At 45.0% G+C, this 19,079-nt stretch overlaps 1 protein-coding gene across 3 annotated transcripts; it reads left to right on the forward strand.

Moving 5' to 3' along the window:
• Nucleotides 1-225: 225 nt before the first annotated feature.
• On the forward strand, nt 226-18,249 carry Ttc5 (tetratricopeptide repeat domain 5). 3 transcript variants are annotated; one of them, XM_032917841.1, is made up of 10 exons: nt 226-302; nt 4,012-4,144; nt 8,093-8,304; nt 8,600-8,750; nt 10,712-10,803; nt 12,433-12,489; nt 13,095-13,241; nt 13,569-13,783; nt 16,145-16,289; nt 17,541-18,249. In XM_032917841.1, the coding sequence occupies exons 1-10, from the start codon at nt 252-254 to the stop codon at nt 17,658-17,660; spliced, it is 1,323 nt and encodes a 440-aa protein (XP_032773732.1). In that variant the 5' UTR covers nt 226-251; the 3' UTR covers nt 17,661-18,249. The 3 variants fall into 3 exon arrangements, with proteins under 3 accessions (XP_032773732.1, XP_032773734.1, XP_032773733.1); XM_032917842.1 differs by lacking the exon at nt 10,712-10,803 and having other exon boundaries at nt 250-302; XM_032917843.1 differs by lacking the exons at nt 12,433-12,489; nt 13,095-13,241; nt 13,569-13,783; nt 16,145-16,289; nt 17,541-18,249 and having other exon boundaries at nt 10,644-10,724.
• The last annotated feature ends 830 nt before the right edge of the window (nt 18,250-19,079 follow it).

Raw genomic sequence — 19,079 nt, forward strand, 5'->3', positions numbered from 1 at the left:
TACATAACCCCGTTGAGGCCAATCTGATATACGTGGTGAGATTCTGTCTCAGTAAATAGAAGCAAAACAAAACCCAAAAGCAGCCCTAGGGTTGCTTTGAGACACCAAGTTTTGGATTAAGTTGGTTGTATCCATGTCTCTGAGGCGCAGGTGGGCCTCCGGCGCCCTAGAGGTCGCTGCGGTTTCATCGTAGCCATGGCTGAGTCTCTGTGGTTGGAAAGTTGGGGGAGGAGAAGCTGAGAGCGGCTGGAATGATGGCTGATGAGGAGGAGGAAGCGAAGCAGGTCTTGCAGAAATTGCAGGTGAGGGTGTGAGTTAAAATCTTTGGCTCGTTGCTCCGAGAGGAGGGAGTGCAATGGTCAGGGCCGGGGCGGCGCGGGGCGGCGGTTCAGCCGGTGCTGCGGACTGCTCGGCGGGCGCCCGGAGGGATTTCTGCCCACCGGGTTCCTCCGTAACAAGTAGCTTTGTACATGGTGTGGCAGGTGGCTCCTTAGCGGAGTTGTTTGTTCTCCACAGCAGCAGCCATTTCTTTAGCATCTTTCTGCTTTGAATTTGGCAACAGTCAGTAATAGGCTGCAGAGCAGATGCCCTGGGTGTTGGTTTTAGGATTTAGCGTGTTAATCTCTTAATCCCACCCACTCCCCAGGTGACTGTTGTAGAAAGGCGGAAAGGAGTTTCCTGCAAGTATATGTTTGTCTTCATTTTGTCTTAATGATTCTTTAAGTCTCAGAAAGTCAGTTTGTGGCCCTGGAATTTAAACTAGAACTATGCTCATATACTTCTATCAATTTTGTTTGTTGTTTTGAGACAGGGTCTCCTGGGTTTCCAGGCCACGCTGGCCTCGAACTCACACAGATCCACTTGCCTCTGCATTCCAAGTGGTGAGATTTAAAGGTCTGAGCCACCACCCTGGACCATTTCTTAACAAAACTTAAAGCATTAATCAGGTTTCTCTGTTCCTTGTGGGAGTTAAAAGAACACTCAGAACATGGACTTTGATTAATTTTACTCCTTTTGTGATTGGCAGAAACCAGATTTTTAAATCCTGTTGGCAGCGAGACTTAGGTACACTATATACATTTGTATGTATGTGTGGGGGAAAAACACAAAACGTTACACAGAATAATTTTTGTCCTTGGGGCTATTTGGAGGGGTTACGAATCACTTCCTGTTCTCACATTCTACTCATATTGCTGTTACCGCCAAGAAAACTGTTCAGCAAAATCAAAACGACTAAAACACCAAAAATAAAACTTTCTTTTAAATTTGCCGCCATGCTCCTTGCGTGACAAAAAGAAACTGGATGTGACTTTTGCTTAGAACTATCTCTTTTTTTTAAAAGCATAAGTCCTAAGTATTATGCCTACTTAGATTTTTATTACCTGTCTGTAACACTTTTGATGTTTTCCATTATGGGTTTTTTTTTTGGACTTTTTAAAAAAAATTACGGTTCTGTAGGCTGTGTTGATTTTTTTTTTTTTTAAATTCTAGAACAGAGTTGTACATGCTGACTTTGTGTTTGTGCTCAAATCTGTCTCTACAGGGCCTGTTTTTCCTGGGAAACATACACATAAAGTTAAAAAACACTTCTAAATAAGGTGTTCGTTTATTATTTTTATCAGGGTAGAGATTTAATTATGCATATGAATTTGTCGATAACAGGTACTACCATTAGTTAATGTAGCTACTTTATTCAATGTGAGTCTGTCATGACCCAGCCCCTGTTCTAATGCTCAAGGATAGCCCTAATCAACTCGCAGTTCTTTCCATCGTGGAACTTACATTGGTGATTCCAGAAAGTAATGAATGAATATGCCGTATAATTTAAAATGATAGGCATTTTATTTTTAAAAAGTGATTAATTATAGCGGAGGGGAAGAAGGTGTTAATTAGATTTAGGCCAGTGGTCCTCAACCTTCTTAATGCTGTGACCCTTTAATACAGTTCCTCATATCGTGGTGACCCCCAACCATAAAATTATTGTTGCTACTTCATACCTGTAATTTTGCTACTGTTATGAATCGTAATGCAAATATTCGGTATGCAGGATCTCTGATATGTGACCCCTGTGAAAAGGGTCAATCCCCAGAGGGGTCCCCACGCACAGGTTGGGAACTGCTGTTCTAGATAGTGTGCTGGTTAGTTTTTTAAATCAACTTGACACAAACTGGAACCTCATTTGACCTGTAGGCCAGTCTGTGGGCATTTTGAAACTTTTTTTATTAATGATTGATGTGTGAGGGCTCAGCCTACTTTGGGCAGATGGTCCTGGGATGTTTAAGAAAGCAGGCTGGGTTGGGGATTTAGCTCAGTGGTAGAGCGCTTGCCTAGCGACGCCAAGGCCCTGGGTTCGGTCCCCAGCTCGAAAAAAAAAAAAAAAAAAAAAAAGAAGAAAGCAGGCTGATGGGGGCTGGAGAGATGGCTAATCGGTAAAGAGCACTGGCTGCTCTTCTAGAGGACCCAGGTTCAATTCCCAGCACTGCATGGCAGTACGCTAGCTCCAGGTGATCCAACACCCTTACACAGACATACACACAGGGAAAACATAGAGGCTGACCATTAGCCTGGAAAGCTGATGTAAGCATCAGTAAGCATCTCTCCTCCATGGGTCTGTTTCATTTCCTGCCTCCAGCCTCCTGCCTTGCAAGCTGTGACTCCCGCTGACTGACTGATAAGCTGGAGGCTTTCCTTTCCTCCCCAATTTCTTTCTTTTTTTGTTTTTTTTCCATCCATCACAGAAGTGAAAGCAAAATAGGATAATAGGGCGAGTCTTTCTGAGAAGTTAAGCCTCTGTGGATTTGACCATGAGGACATAGAAGCATTTAACATTTACTTGATAAAAAAAAATGCAAGAGGATCAGAGGATGCCCCAAGCAAACGACAAAAACCTCTAAAATTCTCCCAAAATACCAAGGTCACCAAGTTCAAGTTGGTTGGTTTGTTGTGGAAAACAAGGCCTTCCTTACAGGTTTGTCTGAAAGACTTATGTGTATGATATCTGTGAGATAACGGAGCTTAAAAGTCTTATTTTTCTTTAATCAGTCCTCTGCATCTTAGTTACTGTTCTGTTGCCGTGAAGAGACTTCATGACCACAGTAACTCTTAGAAAAAGAAAGCATTTAATTTACGGTTTCATAGGTTTAGTCCATTATCAACATGGTGGGCAGCATGGCGGCACTCAGGCAGACATGGTTCTGGGGAAGTATTTGAGAGCTCTACATCCAGTTCTGCAGGCAGCAGGAAGGGACAGACTCAAAGCCCACTCACAGTGACACACGTCCTCCAACCAGGCCACGCCTCCTAATCCTTTCAAGTAACGCCACTCCCAGGTGACCACGTATTCAAATCTCTGAGCCTATGGGGGCCATCCTTTTTCAAACCACACCCCCTTTGTTGTTTTGAGATGAGTCTCTCCATGTAACCCCGACTGTAAAGGAGTGCATGCCCATGACTGCTCATGTGCGTGCGTGCGTGCGTGTACGTGTGTATTGGGTGAATGCCAGGTCAGAGGACGACTTGCAGGAGTAACCTTTCTCCTTCGTGTGGCTTACGGAGCTCAAGATCGTCAGGCTTGGCAGTAGGCCAGCACTCATAGGGCTATCTCCCCTACCCAGAAGTCCAGCTTTAAGGCCAAACTGCAAAGTTTAATTCTTTGGTGGCCAGAATAAGATAGTCTTGTTGACTTTGGCTTATTTTTGGTCTCAAGGTGTCTCTCTCCCATCTGTGGTGTGAGCAGTGCTTGGTCCTATGGGAGCCCCGCCTGAGCTGGAGAGGTCCGTTTATGTGTAGTGTTGAGGGACCTTTGTGGGACAGCTTGGGACCCTGAGATCCTGCGATCCTGGCCCTTCCTCCTCTGATCTGCAGCATTTGATAGGACTGGGGACCCTCATGTTGCTCTGTGCCTCACGTGAGAGAAGAGAACCAGTGTGGTGAGGCCAGGGCTTGGCAGTTAATGTAAAACCTTGTCAGGTGCCCTCTACTTAATGATATTGTTCTTGTCCTGTTCTCTAGGAACTGGTGGATCGGCTCTACTGTTTTCGAGACAGTTACTTTGAGACACACAGTGTGGAAGATGCAGGACGGAAGCAGCAGGATGTGCAGGACGAGATGGAGAAGACCCTGCGGCAGATGGAGGAAGTACTTGGTATGAGCACCAAGGAGCATTCACCTCTCTGCCCTTCACTGAAGTGTGGTCGTGCTGTACTCTTTCTCTGAGGGCTATATGGTATCCTGTATGTGTCTGCTGTAGGTTAGAACAGTATTGCTATGCCCCTGGGTGGGATAGCAGCACTCTCTCACTCCGGAAGTTTTCTGTAAGTACATTGTACACTGTCACTGTCTTCAGACACACCAGAAGAGGGCATCAGATCCCATCACAGATGGTTGTGAGCCAGCATGTGGTTGCTGGGAATTGAACTCAGAACCTCCAAAAGAGCAGTCAGTGCGCTTAACCCCAGCAATAATCTTACTATTCTTAATTTCTAACTGATTTTTCTGCTTCTTTCCTCCTTTCTTTCTTCCTTCCTTCCTTTCTTCCTTCCTTCCTTCCTTCCTTCCTTCCTTCCTTCCTCCCTTCTTCCTTTCCTCTTCCTCCTCCTCTTCTTCCTCTTCTTCCTCTTCTTCCTCTTCTTCCTCTTCTTCCTCTTCTTCCTCTTCTTCCTCTTCTTCTTCCTCCTCCTCTTCTTCTTCCTTCTCCTCCTCCTCCACCTCCTCTTCTTCCTCCTCCTCCTCCTCCTTTTTCTTCTTCTCTCTCTCTCCTCTCTCTCTCTCTCTCTCTCTCTCTCTCTCTCTCTCTCTCTCTCTCTCTCTCTCTTTGTGACAGGGTCTAGCTATATTGCCCTGGTTGTCCTAGGATTTGAATGTAGATCAAGCTGGCCTTGAAATGAATGTGCACCAGGCTGCCCATGAAATCATCTTGAAATCTAGTGCCTCTGCCTCCCAGTGTTAGGATTACAGGTTTCTTCCGCCACACCTGGATGGTCAGGTGTTCTTGAAGATTCTAATTATGGAGTTCAAAGAATTACTGAAATCTAATTCTTTGACCTGATACACAGTCGCCACCATCTCTTTCCTAAGCCCTGCTCTAAAGTCTTGTTTGCTGAGGGCTTTGCATCACTGCTTCTGTTTCTCTAGGAAATTTTCTACCTTTGTTTAAATTGCTATCTGATCTTCATCTAACTTTGGTAGGCCCTGGGTATAAATTTTTAAAGTATGTCCTTATGATTCTCTGGATTTCCTTGGTATCTGTTGTGATGTCTCCCTCTTTATCTATAATTTTATTAATGAATCCTCTCTTCCTGTCTTTTAGTTAACTTGGCTACTGGTTTATCAATCTTACTGATCTTTTCCCCCAAAGACCTAGCTCATTGTTTCATTGATTCTTTAAAGTGATTTGTTGTTTGTTTCTGTCAGCCCTGAGTTTCCCTGTGTGTAGTCCTGGCTGCCCTGAAACTCACTTTGTAGACCAGGTTGGTCTTGAACTCCCAGAGATCTGCCTGCCTTTACTCCTGAGTGCTGGGAGTAATGACTGTTAAGTTTCTAATACGAGATCTTCCAATTTTTTTATATCTATAGGCATTTAGTACTGTGAACTGCCTTCACTGTGTCTTCTAAGTTTTAGTATGTTGGGTTTTCATTTTCACTCAATTGTTAAAAGTTTTAAATTTTCTTATTTTCTCTCTTGACCCATTTTTCATTCAGTAGTAAGCTCTCCAGTATCCATGAGTTTGCATATTTTCTGTTGCGTTTATTGTGGTAGCAGGTGCTATGTCAGCTTTCTTATGTCTAGTAGACTTGCTTTGTGTCCAAGTACATGATCAGTTTTGGAGAAGTGAGGTATATTCATGCTTTTGTGTTTGGGTGGAATGTTCTGTAATTATCTGCTAGGTCCATTTGACTTATGACATTATTTAACTCCAGCCTTTCCCTGTTTATAGTTTTTGTCTGGATGTTGGCAAGAGTAGGGTATTGAATTTACCCATTTTTACTGTGTGTGGGTCACATGTAATTTTAGCTGTAGTAATCTTTCTTTTATGAACTCTGGTACCCTTATGTTTGGTACATACATTTTTAGGATTGCAATATCCTCTTGGTGGAGTTTTCTTTCAAAGAGTTTATAGTATATTCCCCTGTCTCTTCTGATTAGTTTGGTTTGAAGTCTACTTTTTGTCACATATTAAAATGGTTGCGCCTGCTTGCTTTTGGGATCCATTTGCTTGGAATATCCTTTTTCTTTTTATCCTGAGGGGATGTCTGTCCTTGACGGTAAGGTGTGTTTCTGGAATACAAGAGAAAGATGCATCCGGTTTTCTGATCTAATCTGTTAGTTTGTGTCTTTTTTATTAGGGGTTTGAGGCCGTCGCTATTGAGAGTCATCAGTTAGCAATGTTTTTGATTTCTGTTATTTTGTTGTTATGATATGGGTTTTCCCGTATCTTTTGATTTGCTTTTCTAGGATTATTTATTCCTTGTGTGTTCTTGGGTGTTATAATCCTGCAGACTGAAGTTTTTCTTCTAGTGCTTTCAGTAGAAATAGATTGGTAGATAGATATGTCTTATATTTGGTTTTATTGTGGAGTGTCTGTCACTCTATCTGTTGTGATTGTAGTTTTCCTGGGTATAGTAGTCTAGACTGGCATCTCTGGTCTTTTAAAGTTAATAGAACATCTTTCTAGGTCCTTCAGGCTTTTAGAGACTCTAATGCGAAGTCAGTTTCTTTCTACTGGGCCTGCCTTTGTATATATTACTTGGTCTTTTTTCCCTTGTGGGTTTTGCTCTTTTTATTCTGTACATTTAGTGTTTTGATTAATATGTGATATGGGGAATTTCTTTTCTGGTTCAGTTTATTTGGTGTTTCTGCATATTTCTTGTACATTGATAGATACTTCCTTTAGGTTGGGGAAATTTTCTTGTATAATTTTGTTGAAAATAGTTTTTGTGCCTATGATACGGGTTTCTTCTCCCTCTGTTCCTATTATTTATAGATTTGTTCTTTTCATAGTGTTTCAGATTTGTGCCTGGGTCTTTTTTATATTTAATATTTTCTCTGATTGAAGTATCCATTTCTTCTGCCTTGGCTTTAATGCTTGAGATTCTTTGTCTTATATTCTGTTGGTGAGACTTACCTCTGAGATTTTTGTTTAACTTCCTAAATTTTTTATTTCAGGGGGAGGTTTTTTTTTTTTGGTGATTTTGTTGTTGTTGTTATTGTTATTTAATTCCATTGTGCTTGGCAGAGGTTTATCATCATCTCCTACCTAAGGGCCTCGGACATATTCATAATTGCTATTTTGAAGTCCTTACCTTGTATTTCAGCTGTTTCTCAGAGGATACTGTTACATTGTTACTGGGTTTTGCTGAGGACATAGTGTCTTGGCTGTTAATGTTTATGTTTTTAAGCTAGTATCTAGGTATCTGGGGTAAGGATGATCTAGGCGTTCATTTCTAGCTCTCGTCTTTGTTTTTGTTGTTCTCTCTGGATCTTAGGAAAGTGTGGTTGCCAAGGTTTGCCTGGTAGAAAGTGCTTCTCCAGGTCAGTGGGTATCAGAGAATGATAAAGGTGGGCTGGAAGAAGAGTCTGTAAAATCTGAGGTGAGAGCTAGGCAGACAGGCCCACACTGAGGGTCGGGTCCCCAGGGAGTTGGAAATACTATAGGAGAGCGAGCTCCTGTAAGTAGGTCGTAGTAAGAGTAAGTCAGAGTATCCCTGCAATGACGGGGGTGAAATGGTGAACCCTGGGGCTGTACAGAGAGGCGGGTTCTCCAGTGGAAGGAGTCAGAGTGGGAGCAGGAACATTTGCAAGCAGATGACTCCCGGGCTGAGTCTGAGACAGGAGCAATAATAAAGGAAGATACTGAAAACCTCCTACCTGAGTCCCAGCCAGGGGTGGCCCTGGGGGTCCCAGGGTACAAAGCATTTCTAGGTGACTGACACAAAGGAATGGGGATGAGCTGGAAGGGAAGGCCAAGAAGATCCACAGGAAGGAGCAAAGCCGTGTCTGTACTATGGTTAGGTGGCGTTTCCAGCCACTGGTTTATGGAGGGAGAAAAATCCCCTGGTCTTTCACTGCCTGATCTTTGCCCCTTTTCCCTAGGTTCTGTCCAGGTTGAGGCACAGGCTCTAATGCTCAAGGGGAAGGCACTGAATGTGACTCCTGATTACAGCCCGGAGGCCGAGGTGCTGCTCTCAAAGGCCGTGAAGCTGGAGCCTGAGCTGGTGGAAGCCTGGAACCAGTTGGGTGAGGTGTACTGGAAGAAAGGAGATGTTGCGGCTGCCCACACCTGCTTCTCAGGAGCCCTCACCCACGTGAGCTGCCCATTCCCTCATGTAGTTGGGAAGTCATGGATTCCGTTGCTTCTTTGAATTTATGCCAGATCTGAATTGAGTCTGAATGAGGAAGTGTCAGAAGGGAGGAGGGGTGGGGAGCAGGCCTGCATGGGGGCTGGATGGCCTCAGGTTTGGCCTAGGTGAGAAGAAAATAGCATTCGGGGTTATCCACGGCATTGAGGAGGCCGTTGGTGCAAGCATGAGAACACTGAGGTCAGTGTGGATCTGCAAGGTAGAATCATGAAGGTTGAGTGCGTGTCCTTTCCGTTGGCAGTGCAAGAACAAGGTCTCTCTGCAGAACTTGTCCATGGTGCTCCGCCAGTTGCAGACCGACTCCGGAGATGAACATTCTCGCCACGTCATGGATAGTGTCCGACAGGCCAAGTTGGCCGTGCAGATGGACGTCCTTGATGGCCGCTCCTGGTGTGAGTGTTATGAGAAGACGTCCCGGTTTGTACACTAGTGGCTCTCAGCTGCGACGACCGACTAGAGTCGTCTGGAGTCCAGCTGTGGTGTCTGACTCTGAGGCCATCTTTGTTTAAAACAAGCCCTAAGCTTGTTTTGAAAAAATAAGAATTGTGTGTGGCGGATGCATTTGTGATTGCCCATGCACACGTGGATGCCAGAAGCCATTGTTAAATCCCTAGGCGGATGTTGGCTTACTACATGGTTGCTGAGACGCAGAACCCGGTCCGTGTGATTCTGTAGCAAGCACTCTTAACCACTGAGGTGTCTCTTCTGCACCTCTAAACTTATTTTGATGAACTGCTATTTTTGGAACTCTTGGATCTCTTGATTTGAGAGAGCAAACTTTTGTTTCCCTGTAAGCAACGCAGAGTTCCCTCCTTTGCCCTCTGCTGCCGTGATAAACATCACGTCCAGAAGCAACTTGGGAGGAAAAAGGATTTATTTCAGCTTACCATCCTGGGAAGGGAAGTCGGGGCAGGAACTCAGGGCAGGAACTGGAGACAGGACATGAAGCAAAGGCCGTGGAGAAATACTGCTTACTAGTTTGCTTTCCATGCTCATGGTTAGCCTGCTTTCCCTGCTTTCTTATAAAACTCAGGAGCACCTGTCCAGGTGTGGCACTGTCCACAGGAGGTTGGATCCTCCCACATCAATCAGGAAAATGCCCCTCAGACATGCCTGTAGTCTAGTTTGGTGAGGCATCTTTTTTAAGATATTTTATTTATGAGTACACTGTCGCTGTCTTCAGACACACCAGAAGAGGGCATCAGATCCATCACAGATGGTTGTGAGCCACCATGTGGTTGCTGGGAATTGAACTCAGGACCTGTGGAAGAGCAGTCGGTGCTCTTAACCACTGAGCCATCTCTCCAACCCTGGTGGAGGCATCTTATCAATTCAATTTTTTTCTATTCTCAGACAACTCCAGCTTGTGTTAAGACCTCTCCCCAAAACAAAACAAAACAAAACAAAAAGGACCCCTGCCCAAACTAAATCTGACAGGTTTTTGGCAAATCTGTTCATCTTTCTTCTTGGGCGTCCATGGATATCTCTTTATCTCAGTAGAATGTTAACTGATCAATACAGAGTGATACCTGCTTTGAATAAGAAGTGGGGTCTTTCAGAAGTAGACTTCTGAAACCCAGCACCCGGGAGGTAGAAGCAGGTGGGTCTTCGTTAGTTTGAGGCCAACCAGGGCTACATTGGTGAGACCCCGTCACAGGAAAAAGTAAAAAGGCTGGAGAGATGGCTCAGTGGTTAAGAGCACTGGTTGCTCTTCCAAAGGATCCAGGTTCAATTCCCAGCATCCACATCGCAACTCACAACTGTCTGTAGCCCCAGTTACAGGGATCTGATGCCAGCTTCTGATCTTTACAGGCACTGCATAGTGTAGTGCCTTGGCGTACATGCAGACAATACACTCATTCACGTAAAATAAAAATAAATCCTTTTTTTTAATATATAAAGAAACTTGGAAATACAAGACTTGCATAATCCTGGGCCCATTTGTTTTTTGTTTTTGTTTATCCAGTATCAGAGCTTATAAGATCCCCACGTCTCCCTGAGGATGTTTAGGCCGTTAATGGTTGTTGGGGGTGGGAGAGTCATCTTGTCCAATGTTGTGACCACTGGTAAGGTGTCCATCTGTGCCTTTCTCAGCAACCCTAATGGATTCAAATGAACGCAGCTCATTGGGAAGAGGGGATCAGTGGACATGGACGGGGGACAAGAAGGGGACAATGGAGGCTATAAATATCACCAAAATGCAGTTTGTGCGTGTACGGAAATGTCGTAGTGAAACTCATGACTATATACAATAATGTATGTTAATAAAAACTTTAAACATACAGACTTCCGAGAGCTGCTGGTCGTATCTTGGACTGGGCTCTGAGATGGCCCACTGCTGTTGCTCTTGCAGATATCCTGGGGAATGCATATCTTTCTCTTTATTTCAATACTGGCCAGAACCCTAAGATCTCCCAGCAAGCCCTCAGTGCCTATGCTCAAGCAGTAAGTACTGGTGATCACCCAGGGTGGAAGTAGAGGCAGCAGCGAAGTCAGGAGCCTTTGTCCTTCCTGCGTTCCTTTAGTGAACAGTGCTGGCAGACATACATGGCGTCTCACATGTCGACGGAGCTGACTTGTAGGATATTAGGGACGGTTTCTTACAGGCGTGCGTCATGAGGCCACGGAGCCAGTCTTAACACGATCTCTTTATATCGCGGCAAAAAAAATACTTAGTAAAATGATACTTGTATAACTAAAGAAAACGAAAGCTCTGGCAATTAAGTAGTTACACCAAATTATGTATTTATTTATTTATTTTATGAGCAGGGTCTCACTATGAAGCCCATTACACGACACGGCCCTGGCTGTCCCATGGTTAGGTGTCAGTGCACTGTTTCCAGGAACTCACGTGTTCTAAGCCATGTTAATGACATTTGCTTGGGCTCCTCGAGGCTCCGAGCGAGTGCCCGTCTGTCTGTTGTGGGAGAGCGCTCAGTGGCTTTCTGGGTGATGTTTATATCTCTCTGCTTTCAAATTTCTTTGACATAGCGGCCCGCTTTTAAACTTACTGCTGCTCACTGTGCCTGCTGGCAGAACAAGGAAGCAATTACTGTGTATTTACTCTTGTGGTTCATTCCCAGAGGGCAGAGGAATTGAATTTTACCCCAAATTACGTATGCGTTTGTTTTATATACAGGGTCTCACTGTGAAGCACAGACTGGCCTCAAACCTGAGGCCTCCCATCTATGCCTTCTGAGAGTTGGTATTATAGACGTGGTTGGTTTTTTCTCCAGCTTTTACATTTTGTGAATGTTCACATTTTAAAGACTGTGTCTTCTTCTGCCACATAGTTTATGAACTCTTTTTTTTTTTAAAGATTAATTTATTATGTATACAGCTTTCCGCCTGCATGTACACGTGCAGGCCAGAAGAGGGCATCCGATCTCATTCCAGATGGTTGTGAGCCACCATGTGGTTGCTGGGACTTAAACTCAGGACCTCTGGAAGAGCAGTCAGTGCTCTTAACCACTGAGCCATCTCTCCAGCCCAGTTTGTTAACTCTTAACTTCCTCTTCTGTGTGTAGAAAAATAGTCTTTGAACCAGTTCGTTAAACTGTTGCTTCTGCTTCTGTGGTGCCCAGGCAACGAACGTAGTTAAAACTTATCAGACTGCAGTTTCTACCTACACGTTTCTCTGCGGTGTCTTCTAGCTTCCGCCCGTCTGTTTTAGAGTCAGAATGTGACTTGATACAGAACTTTGCCTATACCCAGAGCCATGCTTATGGTAGAGGAGCTCTGCCAAATCGTCCTTTCTGCCTTGGGCTTTCCTTGTCTGTACCATTCACGACTGAAGTAAAAGGAAGCCATCAGAGTGCTTTCATCTGGTTTTGTAATGCTGCGTGGGTTAGTTACAACTCTGTTCTACAGTTCAGCCCCTGTAATCGGGTTTATATCTCCAAGGCTTCTGAGGCAGAGCTGTGTACACTTAGTAACCAACCAGCGCTTGAGTGCAGATAACATTTCTGACAAGGAAGAACCTTAGGTTTTCCTAGGGAGATGAAATTGGGGGCCATGTCGGGCTTAGGCATCCTTAAAGTTGACATTATTGGTGATCTTTTTACCCCATTACAGGAGAAGGTCGACAGGAAAGCATCCAGCAACCCTGACCTTCATCTCAACAGGGCGACGGTAAGACCCACAGGTCGCGGTCCTCTGACGGTAAAATGAAAAAGACACAGAGAGGCTGGAGAGATGGCTTAGGGGCTCGAAGCTGCTCTGGCAGAGAACCTGTGTTTGGTTCCTGGCACCCAAGTGGCTGTCACTGGAGCCCTAGGGGACCTGGCACCCTCTTCTGACCTCTGAGGGCACTGCACGCACCTGGTGCCCATACATGCACACAGACAAAGCACTTGTGAAGCAAAAATGTCTTCTAAAGAAAAATGACATATCAGCCTCTGAGGGTAACTGAGCTGTGTGGGGGCAGAGTTGGACAACGACCACGGAAGGAAAGCCTGGGCGTTCTTAGGAAGAGCGAGTTTAGTTTGAGCCCAGGCTAGAGGAGTCACGTGAGGGGGTGGAGAGGACATAGAAAGTGGGGACATGGCTTAGACAACTTCTGAAATGTGAAGCATAAGTAGAATAACATGTAGCTTAACTGTGGTCTCTCCATGATGCATTGTCTTCACCTTGACCCAGGAGGAAGCCACAGTTTCCTTTAGACTCGTAGTCCACTGTAGGTAGCATTTCCTCTGTGTAGTTCGTCTGTGCTTATAATCTGGGTTACTTTTCTACAGTTACATAAATATGAAGAGAGTTATGGGGAGGCCCTAGAGGGCTTCTCTCAGGCTGCCACGCTGGACCCTGCATGGCCAGAGCCCCAACAACGAGAACAGCAGCTCCTGGAATTCCTCAGTAGGCTGACCAGCCTCCTGGAGAGCAAGGTAAAGATGTAAGGGCTGAGCTGTCAGTCAGATACAGGGCTGTCAGTCAGATACAGGGCTGTCAGTCAGATACAGGGCTGTCAATCAGATACAGGGCTGTCAGTCAGATACAGGGCTGTCAATCAGATACAGGGCTGTCAGTCAGATAAAGGGCTGTCAGATACAGGGCTGTCAGTCAGATACAGGGCTGTCAGATACAGGGCTGTCTGTCAGTCAGATACAGGGCTGTCAGTCAGATACAGAAGTAATAGGTTTAGGTGGTACTGGGCATTGGGTGGAGAGAGAGTATCCCAGTTTCCAGCAGATCTATTTCTCCTTCCTTTGCAGGGGAAGACAAAACCCAAGAAGCTTCAGAGCATGCTGGGAAGCTTGCGCCCGGCCCATCTGGGCCCTTGTGGCGACGGGCGCTATCAGTCAGCCACCGGGCAGAAGGTGACCCTGCAGCTCAAGCCACTGAGTACGCTGCAGCCCGGTGTGAACAGCGGCACCGTGGTCCTGGGAAAGGTGGTGTTCAGCCTGACCACGGAGGAGAAGGTCCCCTTGTAAGTCTCACTTTCCCTGCCCCCTGAATGAACCACTCTCACCTCCTGGCCGTTTCCTGGCCTTCTTGTAATTTATGGACTTTTACTATATGGGATCTGCTCCCTGTGCAAGCCTTGTGTAGGAGAGACCTAACAATCCTTTTCCGTTTTGTCCTATTTATTATTTTACATACGTGTGTGACAGTACACAGTCACAGTCTTCATCTGGGGGTCCCAGAACGACCAGTGGGCTTCGTCTCGTCTAGCATGTGTGCCCCAGGATCAAACTTAGGTGTATGGGCTCGGCAGCAAGTGCTGGACCCCACGAGCCATTTTGCTGGCCTCTAACAGTCTTCTGAGAGAGCCACTTAGAGGTTCTGTCATTGTCTATTGTTTTCCCAAGTTTGGTGATTTGTGAGTTCTGTTTTTCTTTAAAAGATTTATTTATTTATTTACACTGTTGCTGTCTTCAGACACACCAGAAGAGGGCATCAGATCCCATTACAGATGGTTGTGAGCCACCATGTGGTTGCTGGGATTTGAACTCAGGACCTCTGGAAGAGCAGTCAGTGCTCTTAACCGCTGAGCCACCTCTCCAGCCCCACTTTGTGAATTCTTAAATTTATATCTGAAGTTGACAGGACAGTTAAGAGATGTGTATGAGTGTCTGTCTATATGGCTGTATGTGTGCTGAGTGTGAAGTTAAGAACCAGAGTTACGGGTGGTTATGAGCCACCATGCTGGGAACTGAACCTGCGTCCTCTGCAGGATCAGTAAGTGCTCTTAGTCGATGAGTCATCTCTCCAGCCCCCCTGACAGGTCATTTTTAAAGTAAGGCAGAGAAGCTTTGAAGTTCTTTATCTTTGAGTGGTCAGGATCACAGAGTTGAAGACAAATTTAGATTCTGTTTCTAGATAGTTCTGGAAGGTGAACTTTGGGTTAGAGTAGTAGAGGCTTGGTTGGGACCTAATCTGGGTGACTTGCTTTTGTTCTCTGCCCGCCTGCCCGCCTGCTGCTTTCTTCCCTCCCTCCCTCCCTCCCTCCCTCCCTCCTTCCTTCCTTCCTTCCTTCTGTACAGACAACTTCCTTTTTGACTTATTCCTTAGTTTGGTCTGTGTGGCAGAATCAAACCAGCTCTGTATTCTCACACCTGGTTTTTCAGACAGGGCACTTTTTGAGCAGAGGGATTGTATTTTGCCATTCATTTATTTGGGTTTTGGCCTATGCGTTAGAGCGAGGAAAAACATGTAAAGGACCCACATAAAGCATGCCCACAGTCCAGCAAAGGATGTAGTCTGTACACCTAAAGTAAAATGTGAAGACATTTGTAACTCATTTTCTGTGTAAGCGTGGGCATACACATGCCACGGAGCATGCGTGAAAGTCCAAGACAAATTGGTGGAGTTGGTTCTCCCTTCCACAGTGTGAATCCTGGGGTCGAACTCATGCTGTCAGCCTTAGTGGCAAGTGCTTTTACCCACTAAACCACCTCCCCAGCCAGAATGTGTTTAAATCTTGAAAATCAGGCTTTAGTGAGTACTATACCTGCTTGGTCCTTCGCTCACTAGTTGGTCCTGGTTTTTTTGAGCTAGCCTGCACCCTGCTGTGACCCCTGCTGCCTTCTAGGTTCTGAGCCACAGGCTTGTAATCTGTGTGAAGTGGACCACCACTGTCTCCATACTCTGGCCACATAACTGTACAGCACCCTTACTTACCTTTCTTCTTCCTTTTGAAGACTGTATAGCCCTGGCTAGCCCGGAGCTTGCTATGTAGAGCAGGCTGGCCTTGAACTTACGTATCTACCTGCCTCTGCCTTTCAAGTGCTGGCTATGCAATTCTTTGCTGGGACTCTTTTCTTTCATGATTAAAACAAAACAAAAAACAAAGCATTTTTTACTGCGTGGACCCAAAATCATGCATGTACACATGCCATGGCATGCTTGTGGAGGTTAGAGGACCACTTTTTGGAGTTGGTATTTGGGTGATAGATTTTCCCTTATGACACAACGTGCATGTCTATTTATACTGGAAAGAGGAGCTCAGGACAGACTAAAATAACCAATGACCAATTTGTTGAACTGAAAACTGCAGCCCTGGCCCTCTATGAAGCTGCATGTATTCAGAACATCCCTTTCTTTTTGATGTCTGATAGTCCAGGGATAAGGGCCCAGCTGATAGTCTGGGGATTGGGGCCCAGCTGTAATATTTTGTATATACAGTACAGTGGATACAGTATATGGATAATAATGGTACTTGTAGATTGCTATATAAGTGACCAAGAATGCATGTTATTTTGCTATATGTTCAAACCACCATAATTTTTCCCTGCTCACAAACCTTTAATTTTTTTCTCTCCTTCTTTAACCGACTTTAACCCGGAAGCACATTTGGCTTGGTAGATTCAGACGGTCCCTGCTATGCCGTGATGGTGTATAATGTGGTGCAGAGCTGGGGAGTGCTCATTGGGGACTCTGTAGCCATTCCTGAGCCCAACCTGAGGCATCACCAAATTCAGCACAAGGGAAAGGTGAGTAACCACTAGGAGCTTTGTGACTCAGTCTCTGAGGGTGGCACCAAACCTCGCTCTAAAACACAAGTAAAAGTAATGATTGTGTGCGTGATTGTGTGTGTGCACTGTATGCACATTTGTGTGATATGTGTGTACTCTGTATATACTGTATATACATTTGTGTGACATGTGTGATATGTGTGTGCTCTTGTGTGTATGCACTGTGTGCACATTTGTGTGATATGGTGTGTGTACTGTATATACATTTGTATGACATGTGTGTGCTCTTGTGTGTATGCACTGTATATGCATTTGTGTGACGTGTGTACTCTCATGTGTATGTACTTGTCATAGGGACAGTAGAAATATTGCTATATTAAAATGCCATGACCAAAAGCAACTCGAGGAAGAAAAGATTTCTTTCATCTCACACTTCTGCATCACACTCCTTCAGCACAGGAAATCAGGCTAGGAATGGAGTTAGGACTGGAGTTTCAGGCATAGGCAGCTGTGCTGGGTTTTTACATGGATGCTAGGGATTGGTCCTCATGTTGGAGAGCAGGCACCCTGAGCCCCTAAGCTGTCCTTGGCACTGCCTAGCAGTTAAGACTTAGGTTTGATTCCCATTACCCACGTGTTACCTCACCACCATCTGCAATTCCACTTTCAGGGGATTTGACCTCCATGGGTACTGGTACGCACGTGTACATACACGTATGTACATAAAACACTATATACATAATAAAATAAGTAAATCTATAAAACCAAAGCATTATGAGAGGAGGTACTTAGCCGTATTCATACGTTTAGGTTGGGGCAGCAACCTATTCTGCACTGAACGGATCTGGTTACCTATCTGTTGTGTACCTGAGGATTGGTATATTTAAAACAAAAAAATATTGTGTGATTTTGTGTGTGTGTGTGTGTGTTTGTGTGTGTAATTTTATTTGTATTTGGTGTTTAATTTCAGGCTTTACAAACAGACTGTTTCTAAAACCTCTGGAGGAGGGCAGATGCTCTGAGAGCTAGTGGCACCCTTTTCTCAGGAGCACAAAGAATTTGCTTTCTTGAGTGAGGGAACAGTCTTATTCTTGTACTTGTTTTGGTGGTGCCCTGTCTGTCTCAGAAACTCTTTGTTCAGTTGTATCCGTACGTATGTACATGTAAGATGTAAGGCGGGGAGGGTAGGTGGAATGAGTAAGTTTATTTGTTGGAGTTTCTGTCTGACCAAGATCTGGAATAAATTGGTCTCTCTGTCTTCTTTTCTAGGACTATTCCTTCTCCAGCGTTCGCGTGGAAACGCCTCTTCTGCTGGTGGTGAATGGAAAGCCACAGAACTCCAGCAGCCAAGCCTCTGCCACAGTGGCTTCAAGGCCACAGTGTGAATGATCTTGAGGAGGCAGTGATGGCACAGCATAGATAAGCTACCGTGGGTGTTGTAAATGGGGATTTCTCTTCCCCGGCCCTGTAACATAGTTGAGTCTCTTTCCTTTGCCCTGCTGTATTCCAGCCCTCTTCAGAGCCATTGGGACCCTTGTTTATTTCCCCCACCTCTTCAAGTGCCGACTTGAGGGAAGAACAAAGCACTAGAGAACTGTTGGGAGGGACCATGCCATGGGAGACTCAGGACCTGAGATGTTTACCAGTCCACGAGATCCCTGATCACCCTTCCGAGTCTAATATGTATATACATATCGCTTTACTATTTATTGTTGACGGAGCTCAACTTTCTAATGGCTTCATTTTTGAGCAGTTTTTAAATCTTTTTTTAATTTTTAGGTTTAAGTTCTGATGGGTGTGGTGACACACCTTTAAAAGGTAGATCTCTATGAGTTCGAGGCCAGCCTGATCCTCTACAGTGAGTTCCAGGCGACCCAGAACTACATAGCAAGATTGTCTTTAAAAATAAAAAAAGTTCTTTCTCTTTTTTTAGGGCTGGAACAAAATTAAATTTGTTTGGAGAAGAATTTACCCTATAGTTCTGTCTTTTTATTGTCTCCTGTTACAGGAATTCTTGGTGTTAAGTTCTGTAAAGTCTTTTGGAGTAGCACTGCCTTTTTGGGTATTATACGAAATAGTTTATCTGGAATTACAGGTAGTTGAGAGTTGTTGGTCTTGGGAACTGAACTCAGATCTTCTGCATGAGCAGTATGTAGGTGTGCATGCATGTACATATGTACATATGTATGTATGTATGTATGTATGTATGTGTGTGTATGTATGTATGTGTGTACACATGCATGTATGTGGTGTATATACAATTAACATGAGTAGTTTGTATGCTGAACCAGCTATCCAGGCCTAGAATGTTTGTTTCTCATGTTGTGTGTGTGTACTTTGTGTGCAAATGCAGGTGTGTGTTCCCAGATGTCTGAGTGAGGAGGCCAGAGCAGGGCTTGGGGTGTCTTTGTCCTCCGCCTTGCTGCCCTGAGGCAGGTCTCTCACTGAGCCAGGAGCTCGCTGTTCTGGGTAGGCCGTCTGGCCAGCAAGCTCCCGAGGGCCACCTCTTCCCACCCTTTCGTGCTGCAGCTTCAGTCGAGTGCCGGGTTTCTTCTCCCGTGGAGGCTGGAGATTTAAATCAGGTCCTCATGCTTGAGAGCAGCACCCTGAGCCACCTAGCCGTCTCCTTGGTACTGCTGTGGTTTTATTTTTCATATTTTTAAGTTAAAAGAAAAACATTTTTTTTGAGACAGGTTACATAGCCTTTCACAGCCTAGAACTCATTATGTAGACCAGGCTGGCCTTTGAACTTTGCCTTTGCCTTCTGGGCCACATCACCGCGGTTAGAGGTGTGGATCGCTATGCCTG

Source organism: Rattus rattus, chromosome 12, assembly GCF_011064425.1.
Source record: "Rattus rattus isolate New Zealand chromosome 12, Rrattus_CSIRO_v1, whole genome shotgun sequence".
Taxonomy (NCBI): domain Eukaryota; kingdom Metazoa; phylum Chordata; class Mammalia; order Rodentia; family Muridae; genus Rattus; species Rattus rattus.